The sequence below is a fragment of the Pogona vitticeps genome, chromosome 14 (assembly GCF_051106095.1).
Source record: "Pogona vitticeps strain Pit_001003342236 chromosome 14, PviZW2.1, whole genome shotgun sequence".
NCBI lineage: Eukaryota > Metazoa > Chordata > Lepidosauria > Squamata > Agamidae > Pogona > Pogona vitticeps.
The window spans coordinates 14,627,648-14,645,282 of record NC_135796.1 but is presented as its reverse complement, the minus strand read 5'-3'; the positions used below and the strand labels follow the sequence as shown (position 1 = coordinate 14,645,282).

Below are 17,635 nucleotides of genomic sequence, written 5' to 3'. Positions count from 1 at the left end.
AATTGCCGTGGCCTCGGAAATCAGGAGGTGATTCAGAAAAAAAGAAAAGAAACCAAGCCTCTTCCTGAATCAACATCTTGATAACCATACACAGATCCGAGAGGCTTAGTTAGGGACAGGATGTTTCTTTGATCGATGGTTCACGACTTGGGTGACTAAGGGATGAAATTTGAAACTTGGAATTTGAAAGTTCTACGTCCCTTCCCACAAAGTGTATTTGTAGATAAACCTGTAACTGATGTGTTTCACTCCAAAACCAACACGTTATTGGCTGTTTGTGTTTGCCCAAGTTCAGTGGCTAAATCGTAGTGGTGAATTTGCGTTAGTTGCTGCTCTTATTCCGCGTCATGCGCCAAACGCCTGACTTGGCGTACGGCGAGGCATACAGGTGACAACTCGTTAACATGCAGGAGTTCAATGCGACAATTAGCACCATTGCTGGCTTAAATAACCAAAAGGATTCGGGGGTCGGGGGTCTGAAAAATTGGACTGTAGTCCATGAAACGTCACCCTGAAATAAATCTGTTAGCCATTAAGGTGACACAACACTTTTCTTGCTTATTTTTTATCAGCAGTAATGTCTTGAAGTCTGCTTTGTGAGATTAGGGCCGGCCGTTTTCAGGAATCAGATTGATAATCCTGAATTTATTTTTTTCCGACTGCCAAAACGAAGCAACGCCCTCTGTGCACAAGAGGGAGGTAGCAGGCAATTTGCATATTTATTTAAAATATTTAGGGTTAGGTTTGCTGGAGCTCAAAAATCTCTTAAGGGAAGATCACGTTAATGTTGGGGAGATGCCTGAAATGACCCAGTGAGCACCGGCCGTGCAGGGTAGGGACAATTTGCTGACTGATACAAACTGGAAAGGAAACATGGAAGGGTAGCCGAAGGGAACAGAATGGAGAATCTGAAGAAAAGGTGTGGCTGGCGGGCTGGAGACCCAATCAAGAGCACTCATGCTGCAACATTTTCTTGCAGACTCTGCTCTTTTTTTCTGGAAAAATCCAGATTTGGAGAGTAGGATGAAACATGGGTGGTGGTAAGGATCAAGAGCTACAAAACCAGCTACTTTTGCATCACTGATTCTGGTGGCAAGAGTTTGGGGCTGCGCTGGTGTGGGCTGATTCGAATCCAGAGCCATAGTCAGCTGTTTTGCCCACGGGGACTTTCCTGCCCTGTCGGTTAAGCTTAGGATTTGTAAGGAGAAGACAGAGAGGAATCGAAATAAAACATTAGGGTTTAAGAATATGTTGGCCCTAGGCATGGAGTTGCGTGTTTTCTGTTTCCTTCTGTCCATGGAAGAGAAGCTGGGGCATGCACACCCTCTAGAAGCAAATTATGTGCCCTCACGGTTTCGGCAATTGGGACCAAAGCCCCTATTATCTCATTCTACTGTCGGCTCTGCTCTAATTTCAAATCATCATCATCTTAGAATTGCCGAGCTAGAAGGGATCCTCCAAATCATCATGTCCAAACTGGCTGTCAGGGGAGAGACGAGAATCAATGGTGCACCCTTAGCTTTTGTTTTCTGAAATTCCACAATTTAATCTAATTGGGACCCGTCATTTCCCTCTCTTCCAATGGTGTGTTTTCTGGATCTGACGGGCACCTTTCTCTGCCGTTGAGCCGGGAGTGCCTCGCTCGAGGCGGCCGTTTTGTCAAAATTGAGAGGACGGATATGGAATTGTCTGTGGTGTCGTCGTTGCGCTCGGACAGCACGTTGTGAATGTTTGTCGTCTGTCGGCCTCCTTTTTTCGCTTTCCAGATGGTCTTTTGTACGAGAGAGAGAGAAAAGGAGACAGAAAAAGCACACGCAGATAAACGACATCCTTTTGGCACAGCAGCCAAGTACCTGGGCAATCTGGGAGATGACATTCTGCCTCTCGTTTTATCTCCTGCCATTAATATATAATCCCGTTCGCTCGCGAGAGTGCTTCCTTTGAAAGGGAAGAGAATAGGCAGAGCCACAGAGAAGACAGAGTCAGTTTCTAGGTTGCTCTGGATTCGGAGGGGGGAAATGAATGCTCTCATTCATTGCTGATTTGCTGAGCTTCTAATGGAAACTCTCGTGCGTGTGGGTTTGAAAACCCTGCTTGGAGAAACGGGCGTTTGGCCTTGAGATTTTTTCACACCGATGCTCTTCCGGGATTCTCCTGTACGTGTTCATCCCTTGATAACGACAAGATCGAGGGAGGCTCTCGCGTGCGCGGAGGGCAGACGGCACCGTCATCTGTATCCCTGTAGATGCAACAGCATGGATTATCTGGAAATTGAGTGATGGGCGTCTTTGGCAACTGGACTTCTTTCTTGTTGGGTTGGATCATTTCGCTACTCATCCGTTTCAACCTAACGAGAAAGAAGCCCGGTACCCAGGACTCAACTTCCAGATAATCACACCTGGATGACGGAGAATCTTCACAGATAACACTAAGGATTGTTCGTCATGACCTAATTGTCTTTAGGCTGCTTTGACCGTACATTTTCCAAGCGCTGTTCACAATGTCCACTTCCCTCCTTCCTTCCCTCCCTCTCTCTTTCTCCTGGTCCAAAGCAACCTTGGTGTCTTTCTGTAGGTCAGTGGTTCCCAAACTTGGGTCTCCAGATGTTCATGGACTGCAACGCCCAGAAACCCCAGCCAGCATAGCTGGTGGTGAAGGCTTTGGTGGGTTTTAGTCCAAGAACATCTGGGGACACAAAGTTGGGAGCCTCTGCCGGAGATGAGTTGGCCAAGGTAAATAATGGTTTCGCACCCTGGTTTGGAGGAAAACCGGTTTCCAGGGAGCCTGGTTTACTTGCTTTGGGGGATAACAGTGGATGAAGATTACTAACAGGAGACAGTAGCTGAAATCCTGGTGCACGGTTACGCAAAAGGCGTAACTTTGACATGCCAATTGCTGGAATTTAAGAAATTTCCCTAGGCATTATCTGTGGTGTGTTGAGTCGTGCAGCTTTGCGTAACAACAGGGAGTTCCTTAACTTCTGGCAGTTTATGACTACAGGTTGCATTTTTTTGTGTGTAATTGCACAACTGGATTTCAGCCAATAAGTGCATGCAGATCATACTGCATCGGGCACCATGGCCAAATGATTTCATGATGATGACTTATTTTTCCTGCTGCTTTTGATGTCCGGGCCACATCTTGAGCCATGAATCATCCCACGTGTCTTATAAATCTAGCCTCCGTCTGTTGTGCTACATATAATTTGACACTTGATTTATCCCTGTACAGTATTTAGCAAAGGGGAAAACATCCCTGGCTTTACGGAAAATGGTTTTGCCTTTTTTTATGGGTTCTGGACCTGATCCTCTTGTGATCTGCAGACAGAGAGAGAGAGAAAAAAGAGAGAGAGAGAGGTTGATTCTGATTTTCACAGCCAGGAGAATATGGGAGGGGAGAGAGATTTCCAGTTTATTGTTGCCAATTTTAGAAAGATGGCCTTGGTCTGCTCTCTCACACCTCTCTCTCTCTCTCTCTCTCTCTCTCTCTCTCTCTCTGTTGTGGCTTCAGCCAGGTTGCCTCCCTCGCATTTGCTGAGGTTGCAGAAATAACCAGGAAGGAAAAATTAAAGACGAAGCACTAAGGTTGGCAGGGAGCCGTGGAGGAGAAGTCAGCAAAACTTGAAATAGCATCTGGTGGGCTGTTCAGGCTGCCCAAATAAAGGACGATGACCAAAGCAGTCATTTGATTCAGCCCTTTTTTTTCATTTGTGTTCCTGTTTTCCAGTGGCGATTGTACAATCACTCTCTGACCTCTTTCTGACTTCTTCCACAGCATATAAAATCTTGTGACTCCTTAAAAGCTAACGAGATGGGTGGAACGGCTAACGAGCCATTGCAGGCTGCAGCCTACTTTCGTCAAAGTCCAGAGTTTGTAGGAAGGGGTTTATATATGTGGTTAGTTGGAGTTGTTGTTGTGGCTGTTCTCCACTGACCAAGTTGCCCCCCGTCATTCGGCATCCCCATGAATGAACAATCTCCACCATGTCCTGTCCTCAGCTCCCCTGTTCAACTCTTGCAAACTCAAGCCTGTGGCTTAGCTGAGTTAGTGCTTTCTGACGTGGGAGTCTCATCTTCCAGCACTATCTCTTGTTACGTTTTGGACTTTCTCATCATAGGGTTTTCATGGTAACCAAAGTTCAGGTTTACCATGGCTACCTTCTGCACAGTACTAAAAAAATTAGCTGGAGTTTCACCGCATCCCTTTTCTTGCCCATCAGAGTCACTTTCAGCTCCCGCTTCTATGTAGCAGCTGCCTTGAAGAGGGTGGATACATTAGTTAGAATGTAAAATAGTACAGAAATTCCAAAGATACCTGTATGGTGGAAGAATAAATAATGTAAAAGGTTGCCTAAACCACTGGTTCTTAACCTTGGGTTACTCAGGAGTTTTGGACTGCAACTCCCAGAAGCCTTCACCACCAACTGTGCTGGCTGGGGTTTCTGGGAGTTGCAGTTCAAAAGCATCCGAGTAACAAAGGTTAAGAACCACTGGCCTAAACAGTGGTGATAAAACACACCAAAGCTGCTTTTGTGTTCTCTATATTATCTATGAGAAGACAGGCCATCTTGCATAGATGAGCGGATAAACATATGCACTGAAATAAAAAGCCTTTATCTCTATTCAGGCCACATTTGATGGAGTTGAACATGTTCTGCTCTTTCCCTTTGGAAACCAACTCTTGAAATTCTTCTGCTCAAAGAACGGTCCATTTTCTATTCTTGTGCCTCCTGGCCATCTTGGTTTCAAGCCTTATCTCTATATCTAGAATCTCAGACCTTTCACTTGACTGGGAACAAAGAGTGTCACTCATTCACGGTGCATGTCTTAACCTGTCTGTCTAGGTTTCGACCTTCTGGTCGTCTCCAAATAGCTGTTGAAGAACCTCAAACGCCAAGGTGAAGACCATCACCGTGCTGATCTGTTTCGTATTTCTGTTGCATTTCACATTCCTCCAAATGTATAAATGGGGCGTTCTCTTCCTGCTATCTCCAGATTTTGTTTGGGAGTCTTTTTCTGTCCGAACTGGGGCACATATGGGCAACCCTACAGAGGTGCTGCTGGTCAAAACAGGTTGTACTGGGTTAGATAGGCATGAGGCTACTTAGTGAGGGAGAAGAGCGGATGTTCCGTATTTTTCCGTGTATAAGACGCCCCCATGTATAAGACGCCCCCCGCTTTTCTAATCCAAAATTAAGAAATCTAAGGGGGGCTTAGCAAGTGTAAGGGGAAAGGGATCAAAGCGCTGCAGAATCGCTTTGATCCTTGCTTTCCCCTCCACTTGTTTTTGTTCTCTCCTCAGTTTACTTCCGTGTATAAGACGACCCTCAATTTTTAGTCTAAAGATTTTAGACGAAAGTATAGTCTTATACACAGAAAAATACGGTATTTTGGAGAGAGCCCAGAGAATCGTCTTTAGAAATTCAAGGTGGACTCCTCCATACTGCCGGCGAGGTGGTCTCGTTTTGTTTTCTCCACATTCTTTAGACTTGGCTACCTCCAGGTTAATCGTCCTGCCCGCCCGACCCTGCCTGTCTAAGGTCCCCGAGGGCAAATCTCGCAAATGTTCCCAAGAGGGTGGCACCGTTTGTACAGAGGGTGCTGGCTGGACTTCGTGAACCTGCCGAGGACAGAAATAGTGCACATTTTATTCCATTATCTTATCAGCCTTCAACAAAACAAAAACAACGGAAAGTCACAACCTGCAAAGTGCTGTTTATGAAGCAATGAAAGGAGTTACTTGTTAACACTGTCATGAATAACAACAACAGGTTATTTCTCAGATCCTGTGACCATTAATTGGGGGGGGGCACTTAAATTAAGGAAGTGAACTTTTCCCGGGGTCTTAAGCTCCATCTCTTGACATAATTCTGGTGTGGGGCTGCGCGGCAGCCGATAAATTAAATTTCCACGTGTTAGCAAAAAGAGGTGTCCGGACTAGCCTTTGAAACTTGCTTTGTTTTGACAACACACTCGAATGGATGCAATTAAGGACGGTTATTGATCTGTACACAGATGAAGAAGTGGCAGAATATGGTTCTTACTCTTTTTCATCTTCATTTGATCGAGCAAGAAGTTGTGGATTGTTTTTGTGTGTGCTGCCTTTTCCTCCCCATTAAGGCAGCATTCATGCCTGAATTAACGAGATTAGAGTTATGAAACGGTCTTCTCCTGGCCTGTATTATGTCGTTTCAAGCTGAGAGCAAGCCTTTAATCTCTTCCCCGCCCCTAATCATAACTAGTACTTTGTGTGTGTGTTGTTGTTGTTTTTAATGGATTGGCAGGGAGAGAAGCCAAGGGGGCTCCGTTTTCCTGTGTGGTTACCGAGAAGTAACGAGGCTGAAAGCATTGAGCAAAACACTGTTGTTGTTATTATTCTTTTATTATTATTTCTTACATTTATATACTGCCCCCTTAGTGCGATGCACTATTATGGGCTGTTTTACAGCAATAAAAGCACACGCCATGGGCTGTTAAGTCGCTTCTGACCCTAATCAGGTCTTGCAAACTCAAGCCCGTGGCTTCCTGTACCAAGCCTATCCCTCTCACATTGTGTCTTCCTCTTTTCCTACTGCCTTCCATTTTTCCCTGCCTGATTGTCTTTTTCGCTGAGGCGCACCACAATATTCTGGTTTGTTTCCCTTTTGCAGGCTCCAGAAGTCATTATGTCCCAGCACTATGATGCCAAAGCAGACCTGTGGAGTATCGGGACCATCATCTACCAGTGTTTAACGGGAAAAGCACCTTTTCAGGTGAGTTTCTTTGCTTCTTGGTTTCCGCCTTTCATCGTCCAGCTGCTTTTTTTCCCCTCGTAGTTTTCTTTCGTTGAAACGAAAGCCCTCTTATCTTCCATTTTAGACATTGGTGGTCTATAAGGAGAGCCCTGTTTGGTCTTCGGAGGAGAAGACCCAGGAGAAATGTTCTCAAACTCTAGTTGAAGGTCACACCATCTTTCTCTTTGGTCCCGCTAGACGAGAGAAGAAAGTGTCCCTAATAAACCGAAGAATTAAAATCTTGGGATGAGGAAACTGGAAGTTCAAGTGATCAATGCCATGAGGTTTTCTCTCCTTTGTTAGTTCTTTGAGTAATAAAAAAGCCTCATTGGGTACTATAGGATGGAAATGTTTCCCAGGTGTTTACCTGGGATAAGGTGTTGGGAGATGGTCTCCTCCCCGCTTCTCCAAAAAAGGGGAACTTTTGGAGCTTTTTAAAAACCAACTTTTGCATCACACAGCGGGAGACAAGCAAGAGTGCATGGAGAGCACGTGGATTTAAACTTTGGGGTTTTCTCTATGAGAAAATGAACACTTGGAAGATTTTCTCGGGTGCTCCTGTTTTTCCTGGGGGGCTATTGTATGATGAGTGGCTACAGCCAAGTTCCCAGTTTTCCCCCCATTTCCTTTCTTTCTGTGTGTCTGCCACAGCCGGGTTTGATGAGGCCCATTGCATTTATTTTTTCCTTCTAAAAAACGTGAGCGGGTTGGTGTTTTGTTTTTAAATCTCCGTGCGGCTGGGGCGGAGTGGTCTTAACTCCCCCCCCTTTTGCTTTCGTGAATCGCTCCTTGTGTCTTGATCGTGAGAAAGGTCAGCTGGAGCCGTAGGAAGGCGAGGCAGATGGAGAATGGAATTTGGAATGAAGAGGTTTCACTCTCTTAAGTTTTTGTTAACGAAATAGCAAAACATCAGAGCAATTTTGGGGTTGTCCCTCTGCGTGTGTGATTTGCAAAAAAAAAAAAAGTTTCAAAGTTTTTTCCTAATTGAAGCTTCTTAAAAGTAGAGCAGTGAGTTTTGTGTGTATGCTTGAAGGCACCTTTTACTGTCTTAAGAACCTAAGAGGAGCCCTGCTGGATCAGGCCAAGACCCATCCAGTCCATCTCAGTCATAGGGGGCCCACCTGATGCCTCTGGGAGCACACGAGACCACTAGACACCTCTCTCCTGATTCTCCTCCCCTGCGAAGCGTGGAGATTGTACATCCCCATCATGCCTTGTGACCTGTGCTGGACTTTTCCTCCAGGAATCTGTCCGATCCCCTTTTCAAGGCTTCTAGGCCAGATGCCACCACCACATCCTGTGGCAAGGAGTTCCGCAGACTAGCAACACAGCAGGCAAAGAAATGTTTTCTTTTGTCTGTTCTCCCAACACTCTATTGCCGTGGACGTCCCCTGGTTTCTGGTATTGCATGAAAGAGAAAAGAGCTTCCCTGTATCCCTTTTACCCATCCCCTGCATCATTTTATACGTCTCAATCATGTCCTTTTCCTGGTATGAAGAAAAATCCTTTTAAAAATGGAATGTGTTGCTATTCTTATGGGATGGTTGAGCCCACTTAGCCCACTTGGCTGCCAAAGGAATTCCTCTTGTTTTGGGGGCTGGGGGGGGCTAATCTCCCTGTCTCTGCTTCGTAAGCATTTTAAGCCACCCCGACAGACCTTTTTAGGAAGGGAGTTGGCAAAGTTGAGATGTTTTTTGAGACACGGGAAAAACGGGAATACTTCGTGAAATGCTGGATGTCAAGAAGGTTGATGTACACGTTTTGCTTATTTAATTTCACAGGTGAGAACAGCTTCTGGGTGAAATTATGAAGTGGACAATATCTTTTGGACTCTGGCTGGCTTATCTTTTTTTTAATTACAGTTGTCTTCGGGCACATCTGCATTGGCTCTTTTGGAGTGGGCTAAATAAGTGGTTGGAGTCAGGTGGGGAGGCATTACGCCCTTCGGGGCAATCTGGATGTCGTATCAGAGCTCAAACCGTTTTATTCAGTCTGGCTGTTTCTGATATCGTGAAGCGGATCTTAGCTGCGGGCAGTTACTTGACTGGTCCTTGAAAGAAAACTGATGAAAATGCTATTTGGCTTCTTTTTTTTCAAGGGACACAGTGCATCAGCAATAGTCTATTACCGTTCTTTTCTTTCACTTCTTTTTCACTTCCTCTGCCCCTCTGCCAAGGAGCGGAGGAAGTGTTTAGTCTGTCGATATCCTGGACTGTCTCACTTACAAAGCCCCTTCACGGTGTCAGAAATTCAAACTGGAAAGAACTTGGACCGCCAGGAAAGCTTGCTGTTGGTCGGTTCCCAGGGAGTAAACAGACCAGACCAAAGTGAATCCTAACCCACACCAAAGAAGTAGAACCAATTGTGTAATAGCTGGAAAAAAAAGAGTAAACGAAACAGCAGGACAAAGGCCTGTCTGATCAAGCCCTTGGTTAACTTGGTCTGCCATTTTCATGCGGCTACTCGTATCTGCCAAAAGTAAAGATTTTCCTCTTACTTATCTTGGCACAGAGATCTTTTCATGATCAAGATTTGTTCTTAATGATAACCATTAGTTGAAGCCTTAGCCTGGGAGTGGCAGTAGGACAGCAAAACCAGTTTATCCTAATAAAGCAAAACCTGTTTATCCTTATTAAACAGATATTTGTGCTCTGCTTGCCAGTTGTGTCTTCAAAGAGGGGACGCTAGCAAGGAATCCCAGCTTTAAAAAAAGTAGTGAAAAGCTTTGTTTTGTTTTTAAAGCTGTGTGTACTTATTTCAGACATCCATTCTGGAGGATAAATGTAATATTCTTTCTAATCATTTTCAGAAACACAACTCTTATATTGATTTTTTTAAAAATCAAGCTTCTAGAGCTTAAAGTTGAGAGAGTGCGTGTGTATTTAGTATCTCCCTTTATGAGCCTGCCTGGGTGTTAAGATCATCATCAGAGGTCTTTCTCTCAATTCTGCCACCTTCACAGGTGTGTCTGATAGGGACCCGGGAGAGGGCCTTCTCTGTCGCTGCTCCCAGACTCTGGAACTCCCTCCCACTGGATGATAAAGGTCCTGGCCCCATCTCTGCTGTCTTTCCTCAGGCGGGCAAAAATCTTTTTCTCCAGGCAAGCCTTCCCTCTGTGACCGGGCTGCCTGAGGCCTTGATTATACAGCCTTATTTAAATTGGATTGACCTTAAAATGATTTTAATTTGAATAGGTTTTTTTTCGAACGGCTTGTTGTTTCTTATAGCTTTGAATGCATTTTAGATTTGTTTGCCTATTTTTTTGAGTGCGGCATTTTGCTGCATCGTTTTTAGTACTGGTACACTCGTCGTTTTTCGCTTTTCAACATCGTTTTTAATGCTCTCTAAGCCACTTTGGACCCTCTTTCAGGAGAAAGGAGGGGGGTCCTCCTCTTTTAAATGAAGAAATCCCTTGCATTGTTTTGGCTACAGAAAAAAACAACAGCCCATCTGTGTTCTCTGATGGCGTTTGCTATTAACGAAAAGTGTCGCTCACGCTTCTTCTTTTCTCTCCTTCGCAGGCCAGCAGCCCTCAAGACCTCCGGCTCTTCTATGAGAAAAACAAGATGCTGATGCCCAAGTAAGCCTTCTTTTGGGGGTCCGTTCCTGCTCTTTTCCCCACCTGCCAGGCTGCCCCCACTTGCTCGCTGGGCTTGGCACGTCCAGAAATCCTTTGGCGCCTGGCCTCCTCTCCGTTTCTTAGCCAGGGCGGGTAGAAATCCTCCCAGCGCCTGGCGAGTTGAAACTTGATGACCTCAGTTGACCTTGTAGACGGCCGTAAAAACATCCCGGGCTTCTTTTCTTTTCTTCTCCTTTTTCAAGTGAGAAAAATGGTTGGTTGGCCAGTTCTTGACCGCCAACCAGAACAGCGGATTTATACAAATCCGGTCCCTTCGCTGCAATGCAATACCCACCTTAGGTGTTGTTCTTTTCTCTCCCTCCACCCCAAGCATGTCATTCTTAGCTTAATTCCTGTGCATGAAGGTAAAAGAACTGCAAAAAAATGTTTGTATCCATCAGAGTCATTGATCCATAGGGTCCCTTTCAGCTCTGCAGTTTTAAGGTGATGATGGTGGTATATATTTATACCCTAAATATATATGTATTTGGGCACTTTTGCTTTGTTGGCTGGATGTTTACAGATTGCAAGAGAGATTTTTCTGCAGTTTTGTAAACAACTGGGCGGTTGGGGATTTCTCTCTCTCTCTCTCCCTCTGTGTATGTGTGTGTGTGTGTGTGAGGACACATGCGCATGCATGCACTTTGCTTCTCCGAGATAAAGGGCAGTGCCATTGCATAGTCAGTTTGTGCAAATTTTTGTCTGTCTGTCTGTGTCTCTCTATCTTCTGCCTTTCTCTCCATAGGGGACCCAAAGTGGTCCCCCCAACAGATGAAGCAATAGATTTGTAAACATTGTAATAGTAATCATCATCAACTTATAACTGCACGATGGATGATCAAGTCCAGCCCTTCTAAGGAGGCCCCGTGGAGAATCGAACCCCTGGCCTCTGGTTCCACAGCCAGAGGCCTTAAACTTCTGAGCTGCCCAGACGTTCAACATAAATATCGTATTTTTTTAAAAAAATTTATTAATATAGTAAATCTATTTATTTATATTTGTGCATTTAAAATGCATGCATTTAAAAAGCAGGTTTAACAACCGTTCCCAAAACCTTGATAAGGGAACAAAAAAAGGTTCCTTATCTCACTTTCTGTTGATGGTGAGGAATTTTCCAGAGGAACAAAAATCTTCATTCAGGCGGCTTGGAGGCCCTAAATCAATTCAATTCATTGTACACAGTACTTTTCATATCGCTTCTTGGCCTCTTCGGCTAAGATCCTATGTCGTATTCTTTATCTATTCGGTCCGCGTATTATATGAAGTTATTTATATCCTGTTTATTCCCATTAGCTTAGCCAAGATCAGGATTATTATTTTTGGACGACGGCTTCTTGAATTCCCCCCATCAGGACCGTCTGTCCGCTGAGGGTCTGGCAAATTTTTCTTTTTAAGTCCAGCCGTCCCCGAGACGGAGGGTTTGCTGACACCGAGGAATGCCATTCGGAGGGCAAGGAGGAACCTGTTCTTGGGGTTTAAGCCGATCCGACCTTCTAATCCGATGGCGTGAAATGTCTCCCCACCGGTTCCCTCCTTCAAATAAAGCCTCCCCCCCTCCCCGTGCTTTGCTCCTCATGCTTTTGGTGGCATGCTTTTCATTGCTTTGTAAAGGCAGCCCGCCAGAGGCATCAGCTGGCAGAAAACGCCAAACAAACTAGAGGAGGTGGCAGAAGATCCAAGACTTCTTCTGAATCTGCTCTGTGTTTGGGGCTTTTTCCACGATGCTGACGTTCTCCCCCATCGTGGGCTACGAAGCCTGCCCTGATAGCCCCCTCGTGCCCGGAGGGGATGGGGGCAAGACGCCGATGAAGATGACTGTTTCGATCTCGTTGCGGTTGGAAGTATAAAATTCAGGTCGCGACTCGGGGGCTGTATTTTTAGCACAGCTGTACGCCTCCATGGAAAAGCTTAAGATCTAGTTCATGAGAACAGCCGCGACACTTGCGGGGGGGGGGAGGTATCTGTGTTAGTCTGTCAGAGGCGGGCCACGGAAGAGAGTCTTGTGACGTCAGAAAGACGGAGGCGTTTCAATTTTGCATGCCGTGGCCTGCTTGCGTTTGGAAAACGACGCCAACAAAGCTCGCCGGTTGAAAAACCCCTTAAATACCTGCCCCTCCCTGGGTTTCATTTTCTGAAACTTCATTTATTGCTCGGCCAGAGGTTGGCAAAAACTAGGGAGAAAGTGGAACCTCCATGTTCACCAGCACTGTATCTTTTCAGTAAACCATCATGAGAAGGAGACTGTTCCTTCTGAATGGCTCGTGGAGCATAAGAACCTAAGGCTCTGATAACAGGTGGCGAGGAAAGATTTTTCCTGCCCCAAACGTTGATGCCGGCGGGAGAGTAATAAATTCTGGAGTTGCAGGTTTTCACGGTGCTGTTTTGCCAGCTAAGCCCCGATAATAATACTGGGGAAGGTAGAAGGCAGTAGGAAAAGAGGATGTCCACATACAAGATGGACTCGCTCCCTAAGGAAGCCCCAGGCTTGAGTTTACAGGAGCTGAGCAGGCGCTCACCGTGAGTCGGAGGTGACTTGACAGCACATAACACGTTCCCCAAAAAAGTTCCAAAATTCAAAGCCATTTTGCTGATTGATTTATTGTTGTCATGGACCGTCAAATTGCTTCCAACTTACGATAAACCTAATTGGATTTTTCAGGTGTTCAAAGAGCAGTTTAGCCTTGCTAACCCCTCCACCAGTTTCCATGCCGGTCGTGACCAGGGATTTGAACCCAGATCCCTGGAGCCTTCGTCCGACACTCTGTCCCCTATTCCCCATTGGCTGTCTCTGAATGTGGATCCCTAGCAAGGATCTAACTTGAATGCTGTCCATCTCTACCAGGAGCATGTCTTTTGCAATGCGAATGGCTCTTGATAACTCCATTCAAGCCACTCTGCATGCACAGTAAGGGAATGTTTGCAGTACGTAATATATTTGTGCTGGGCAGATCCGTTTCCTCTGTATCGATTAAGAGGATGGCAACTGATCTCCGAGGGATCCAGGAAGCTGAAGATGGTCGATGCACTGATTCACCATTCCTTCAAATAAAAATGTAGCAGAAGACCCTATAAATTCTCAGCTCTTGTGTTTTAGAGTAGAGAGCGCCGGCTACATGGGGGAAATAACCGGACCCGATCCAAAAAGCAGCTTTTTTTATTCCTAACCGGCTGGCCTAAATGGACAGGGGGGGTGTTCGTTTGCAGAGAAACCTCTTTAATCTCTGCACCCCATGTAAAAAGCTGCCCATACAGAAGACCCCCCCGCCCCGCCAAGGGACTGATGCTTCCTATGTGAACCCAGTCCTAATGTTGGCAGCATCAAGAAGATGCTCTGGACACCCAAGCTTTTCCCCGGTTTGCTCTGCCCACCCAACAGCAACGAGACTTCCCTCCCAGCTGTCACTGCCTTTTGGGTTCTGAGAATTGCTTTTAGGAGGCTGTCGGATTTCGTGGAAAACCTCGAGGGCTTTAAAAAGCCTTTCTTGGTACGAAGCCCTCGACAGCTGCCTCTGTTTTTTGTTTTGTTTTTTGCTTCTGGAACGTTAGCAAGAGTTGGGACGCCGTCCACGGCGGCCTCCCGCTTGTTCTTCCCCCTTTTCCCCCCCACGTTTCCCCCCCAAGTTCGAAAAAAATTATTCTTTTGGACCCAAATGTCCGGAATCCCTGAGCTATCGTGACCCGTAGCCTCGCTGGTTGGGGAATGTTTGGGAGGTATCTGAAAAGTAATTGTACGGACTGAGGTCTCTCTGCTGGCTGGAGGACGATGGGGATTGTAGTCCCTAAGAGTGGCGTTGCTAGGCTGCGGCGTTTCCTTCCGTCAGCTGGCGAGAGAGAGGGAGAAGGGTGAAAATCCTGCACAAATAGGAGTCTTGGGCAGAAAGTTATTTATTTTGACATTTGGGGCCGAAAGTTGGCTTTTGATGTGGAAGGGAAGGGAGGAGGGAGGGACGAGGTTTCTAAGGCAAGGATCCGCGCCAGACTAAGTGGCATATGTTAGTTTTCCAGGCGGGGACTAGGGTGAAGATGCCATTACCTTAGCTGACCTCTCCTAGCAGACCTGGCATGAGAGCAAAAACTACAATGTTGTGCCAACAGCAAATACCAAAACAGGCAGCATCGGCTCATGCAGGAACTTGAAACATCTCTCTCTCTCTCTGTCTCTCTCTCTGTTGCTATTCAGTGTCTGCTTTCAGGACACAAAGATAAATATTGCCTCTGTTTTTGGCAATATTTGTTTTTTCCTGGTGCGGTAAAGATTGGGCGAGGCAAGGAGAGAGGACGGCTTCTCTGCCGGTTGAAACCGAGCACATTAGAAAAACGAAGTCAAACTGCTGACCAGCTAGCTTTCTACAGGCAGGGAAGGTATGGGAAGGATTCGCATCCGGAACCAGTTGAATTCGAGCTGAATGTGGCTCTAAAGTCTACAGAAAAGAAAGGCATCTGAGATGTTGGTTGCCCTCTGAACTGATCTACTTGTGTCGGGAGAGGCTCTTTCTATTATCAGGAAAAAACTTCTTAACTGTTAGAGCAGTACGACAATGAAACAAATGATTTCGGCAGGTGCTGGAGGCATTGATTTGAATTCCTGCCTTATAGGCCCCTTCCAACTCTGCGATTCTGTGTTTCTATTCTATGAGTCTAGATCAATGTCAGTGCTTGAATGAGAAAACCCACATGATGATTGCCTAATCAGTGTGGGGCACAAATACCCTATTTAGTTCTTAAGAACCAAACAGCCTTATTTCAGTGGGATCGATCTCCCAGTGGCCCAATTTCCATATTAAATTTCTTGTTGTTTCTAGAATCTAGGATATTTTCCTGCGAGAAAGGCATTCAAAAGGGCATAAGCAGAGCCTGGAAAAATGGTGGACTATGTATTCCAGAATTCAGAATCCTGGAAAGTCCTTTGGGGGACTACAGGTCTCAGAACTCTTTTTTTCTTCAGCATTCTGGGATTTGTAGTCCCTCAAGAGTCTCTTTTTCCAGTGTGAGGTCCGAAAAAAACCAAGACCGCACATGGCCTCTACCATCCCCGATGTCGTCTTGATTCGTAGCACAGCCAAGTTAAACTGGCATTTTCCCTACTAAAGGTGGTGACTTGATGAACGATTCCTACAGTTATTTATAGCCTCCGGTTCAGCGTGCAGGAAGATAACGGCCATAAACTAGGCATGATAAACATTTTGACTTTGAGAGACTAGGGAGGAGATTCCTGAATAGCCCGAAGGTCTACCAACCCTGTGAGACAAATATGCAGAAAAATCAGAACCCATCAGGATCCGGCCGGCAGTCGTTGAAGACCTTGTGAGGGAGGGAGTCGGCTCAGATGGAGCGTGTTCTGACTCAGGTTTTGCTCACCTGCTTTCTTCGTGTCCACCCCGCCGGCCAGGTGGTGATAAATCGTTCCACGTAAGAGGAAAACAGAACTGGAGAGCGAAGTTTCGATATAACAGACCAACTTCCTTCTGTCATAGAGTAGCTTCATAAAATCGCACTGGCCAGAATTCTACTGGGAAATATCACATATATCAAGGAAAACGACACCATTGTATAGTTTTCTGGCCCTTTTTTCAATGCCCAGGTGCACAGCCGCGTGTGTAAATTGCATCTGTCTGATAGCTAGGATGATCGGACACCAGAATTACGTAGTTTTGTGTTAACAGTGCAGAAGCCTACGAGGATTCTGGGTTTTTGGCCGGGGTTGTTCTAAAACAGAGAGCCAGTGTCATGTAGCGAAGGTCAGACTAGGACTCAGGAGACCTGGGGGTCAGATTTCTCTTCGGCTATGGAAGCACAGGGACGTGGCTGTTTTAGATAGGTTTTTTAGACAGGTATTGACGTTTTCCCACTTGTTTTTTTCAAAAGCATCCCAAGAGAGACGTCGGCCCATTTGAGGCAGTTGTTGCTGGGGCTCTTACGACGGAATCACAAGGACCGGATGGACTTTGGTAAGAAATTCTCCCTTTGGAGACTTCCTTCCTTCCTCTTATCCATCATCACCTCCTTCCTTCTCTCCATCCATCCATCCATCCATCCCTCCCTCCCTCCTTCCTTCCTTCCTCTTATCCATCATCAGCTCCTTCCTTCCTTCCTTCCTTCCTTCTTATCCATCATCACCTCCTTCCTTCTCTTCATCCATCCATCCCTCCCTCCTTCCTTTCTTCCTCTTATCCATCATCAGCTCCTTCCTTCCTTCCTTCCTTCCTTCCTTCCTTCCTTCCTTCCTTCCTTCCTTCCTTCCTCTTATCATCAGCTCCTTCCTTCTCTCCATCCCTCCCTCTACACAGTTGACTCACATCTGAGGCAACTTCTGCTATTTCTCTTTTAAGGTGGGATTTTGTGCCTCCTTGTGTTACCCCTTTGTGTTGGGGGGTGCTTTTTTTGTCTCCCAAAAGGCTGGGAGCTTCTGGGGTCTAGAGCAGTGGTTCCCAACCTTGGGTCCCCAGATGTTCTTGGACTACAACTCCCAGAAATCCTGTCCAGCACAGCTAAGGATGACCACTTCACTGGCCAGGATTTCCGGGAGTTGTAGTCTGAGAACATCTGGGGACTCAAGGTTGGGAAACCACTGGTTTAGAGAAGTAAACTCTCCCCCCCAACCACTGGTCTAGACTGCCAGAACCTTGGATCTCAAAGCTATGCGATCGTTCTATTTATTTAGGATCACCCTCTTTGTGTTCTTCTCCACAGTTGGTTCCTAGTTGACCTCAGTGCTTGGGGTCTTCCTTAATCCAAATTGTCTTGCAGTCTGTTGTTCTTTGAGATTAAAACTGGCCATGAAAAGCCCAAAGAAAGCCTGAGGATTAACCTTGTGCGGTTTTATTCATGTGCCACTCTTTTTAACATACGAGCAGCTGGTTTGGATCTGAGAGGAAAACCGGCCGGCCACCCTCCCCTTGCCTTCAGTGCGGTTTCTTATAGATGGGGTCCATTAAACGAAAATCGAACGGGGCGATCTAAGAATTCCTTTATGTTATAGGGTTTTAACCTCTTCCCAAGTGCCTGGGTTTTTCTCCCTCTGAGGCAGCCGCGAGATGGTTTAAACCAAACGCCTTGTGTTTTTTGCAGCGCAAAGAAGCTGTGTCAAGGTTGTTGGTGTGTCTTCGGTAAGCGGGCTCCTTGAGCCGCTTAATCTCAAAGGAAATGAGGCTTAGGGGTACACCACACATCTACCCATGCCCAAGATTAGAGATGGGGACAAATAAAAAAAATGGTGATTCGTTTTCATCCGTTATTCGTCAGGG

At 46.0% G+C, this 17,635-nt stretch overlaps 1 protein-coding gene across 2 annotated transcripts in view; it reads left to right on the top strand.

Annotated features, from left to right (window-relative positions):
* Positions 1–17,635, top strand: part of ULK1 (unc-51 like autophagy activating kinase 1) — an 80,321-nt gene that overhangs the window by 32,220 nt on the left and 30,466 nt on the right. For both annotated transcript variants that reach the window (XM_072983094.2, XM_072983092.2), the window contains exons 8-10: positions 6,650–6,751; positions 10,294–10,352; positions 16,257–16,339. In XM_072983094.2, coding sequence (XP_072839195.2) covers positions 6,650–6,751; positions 10,294–10,352; positions 16,257–16,339 — 244 coding nt within the window. The remainder of the gene's footprint in view (positions 1–6,649; positions 6,752–10,293; positions 10,353–16,256; positions 16,340–17,635) is intronic.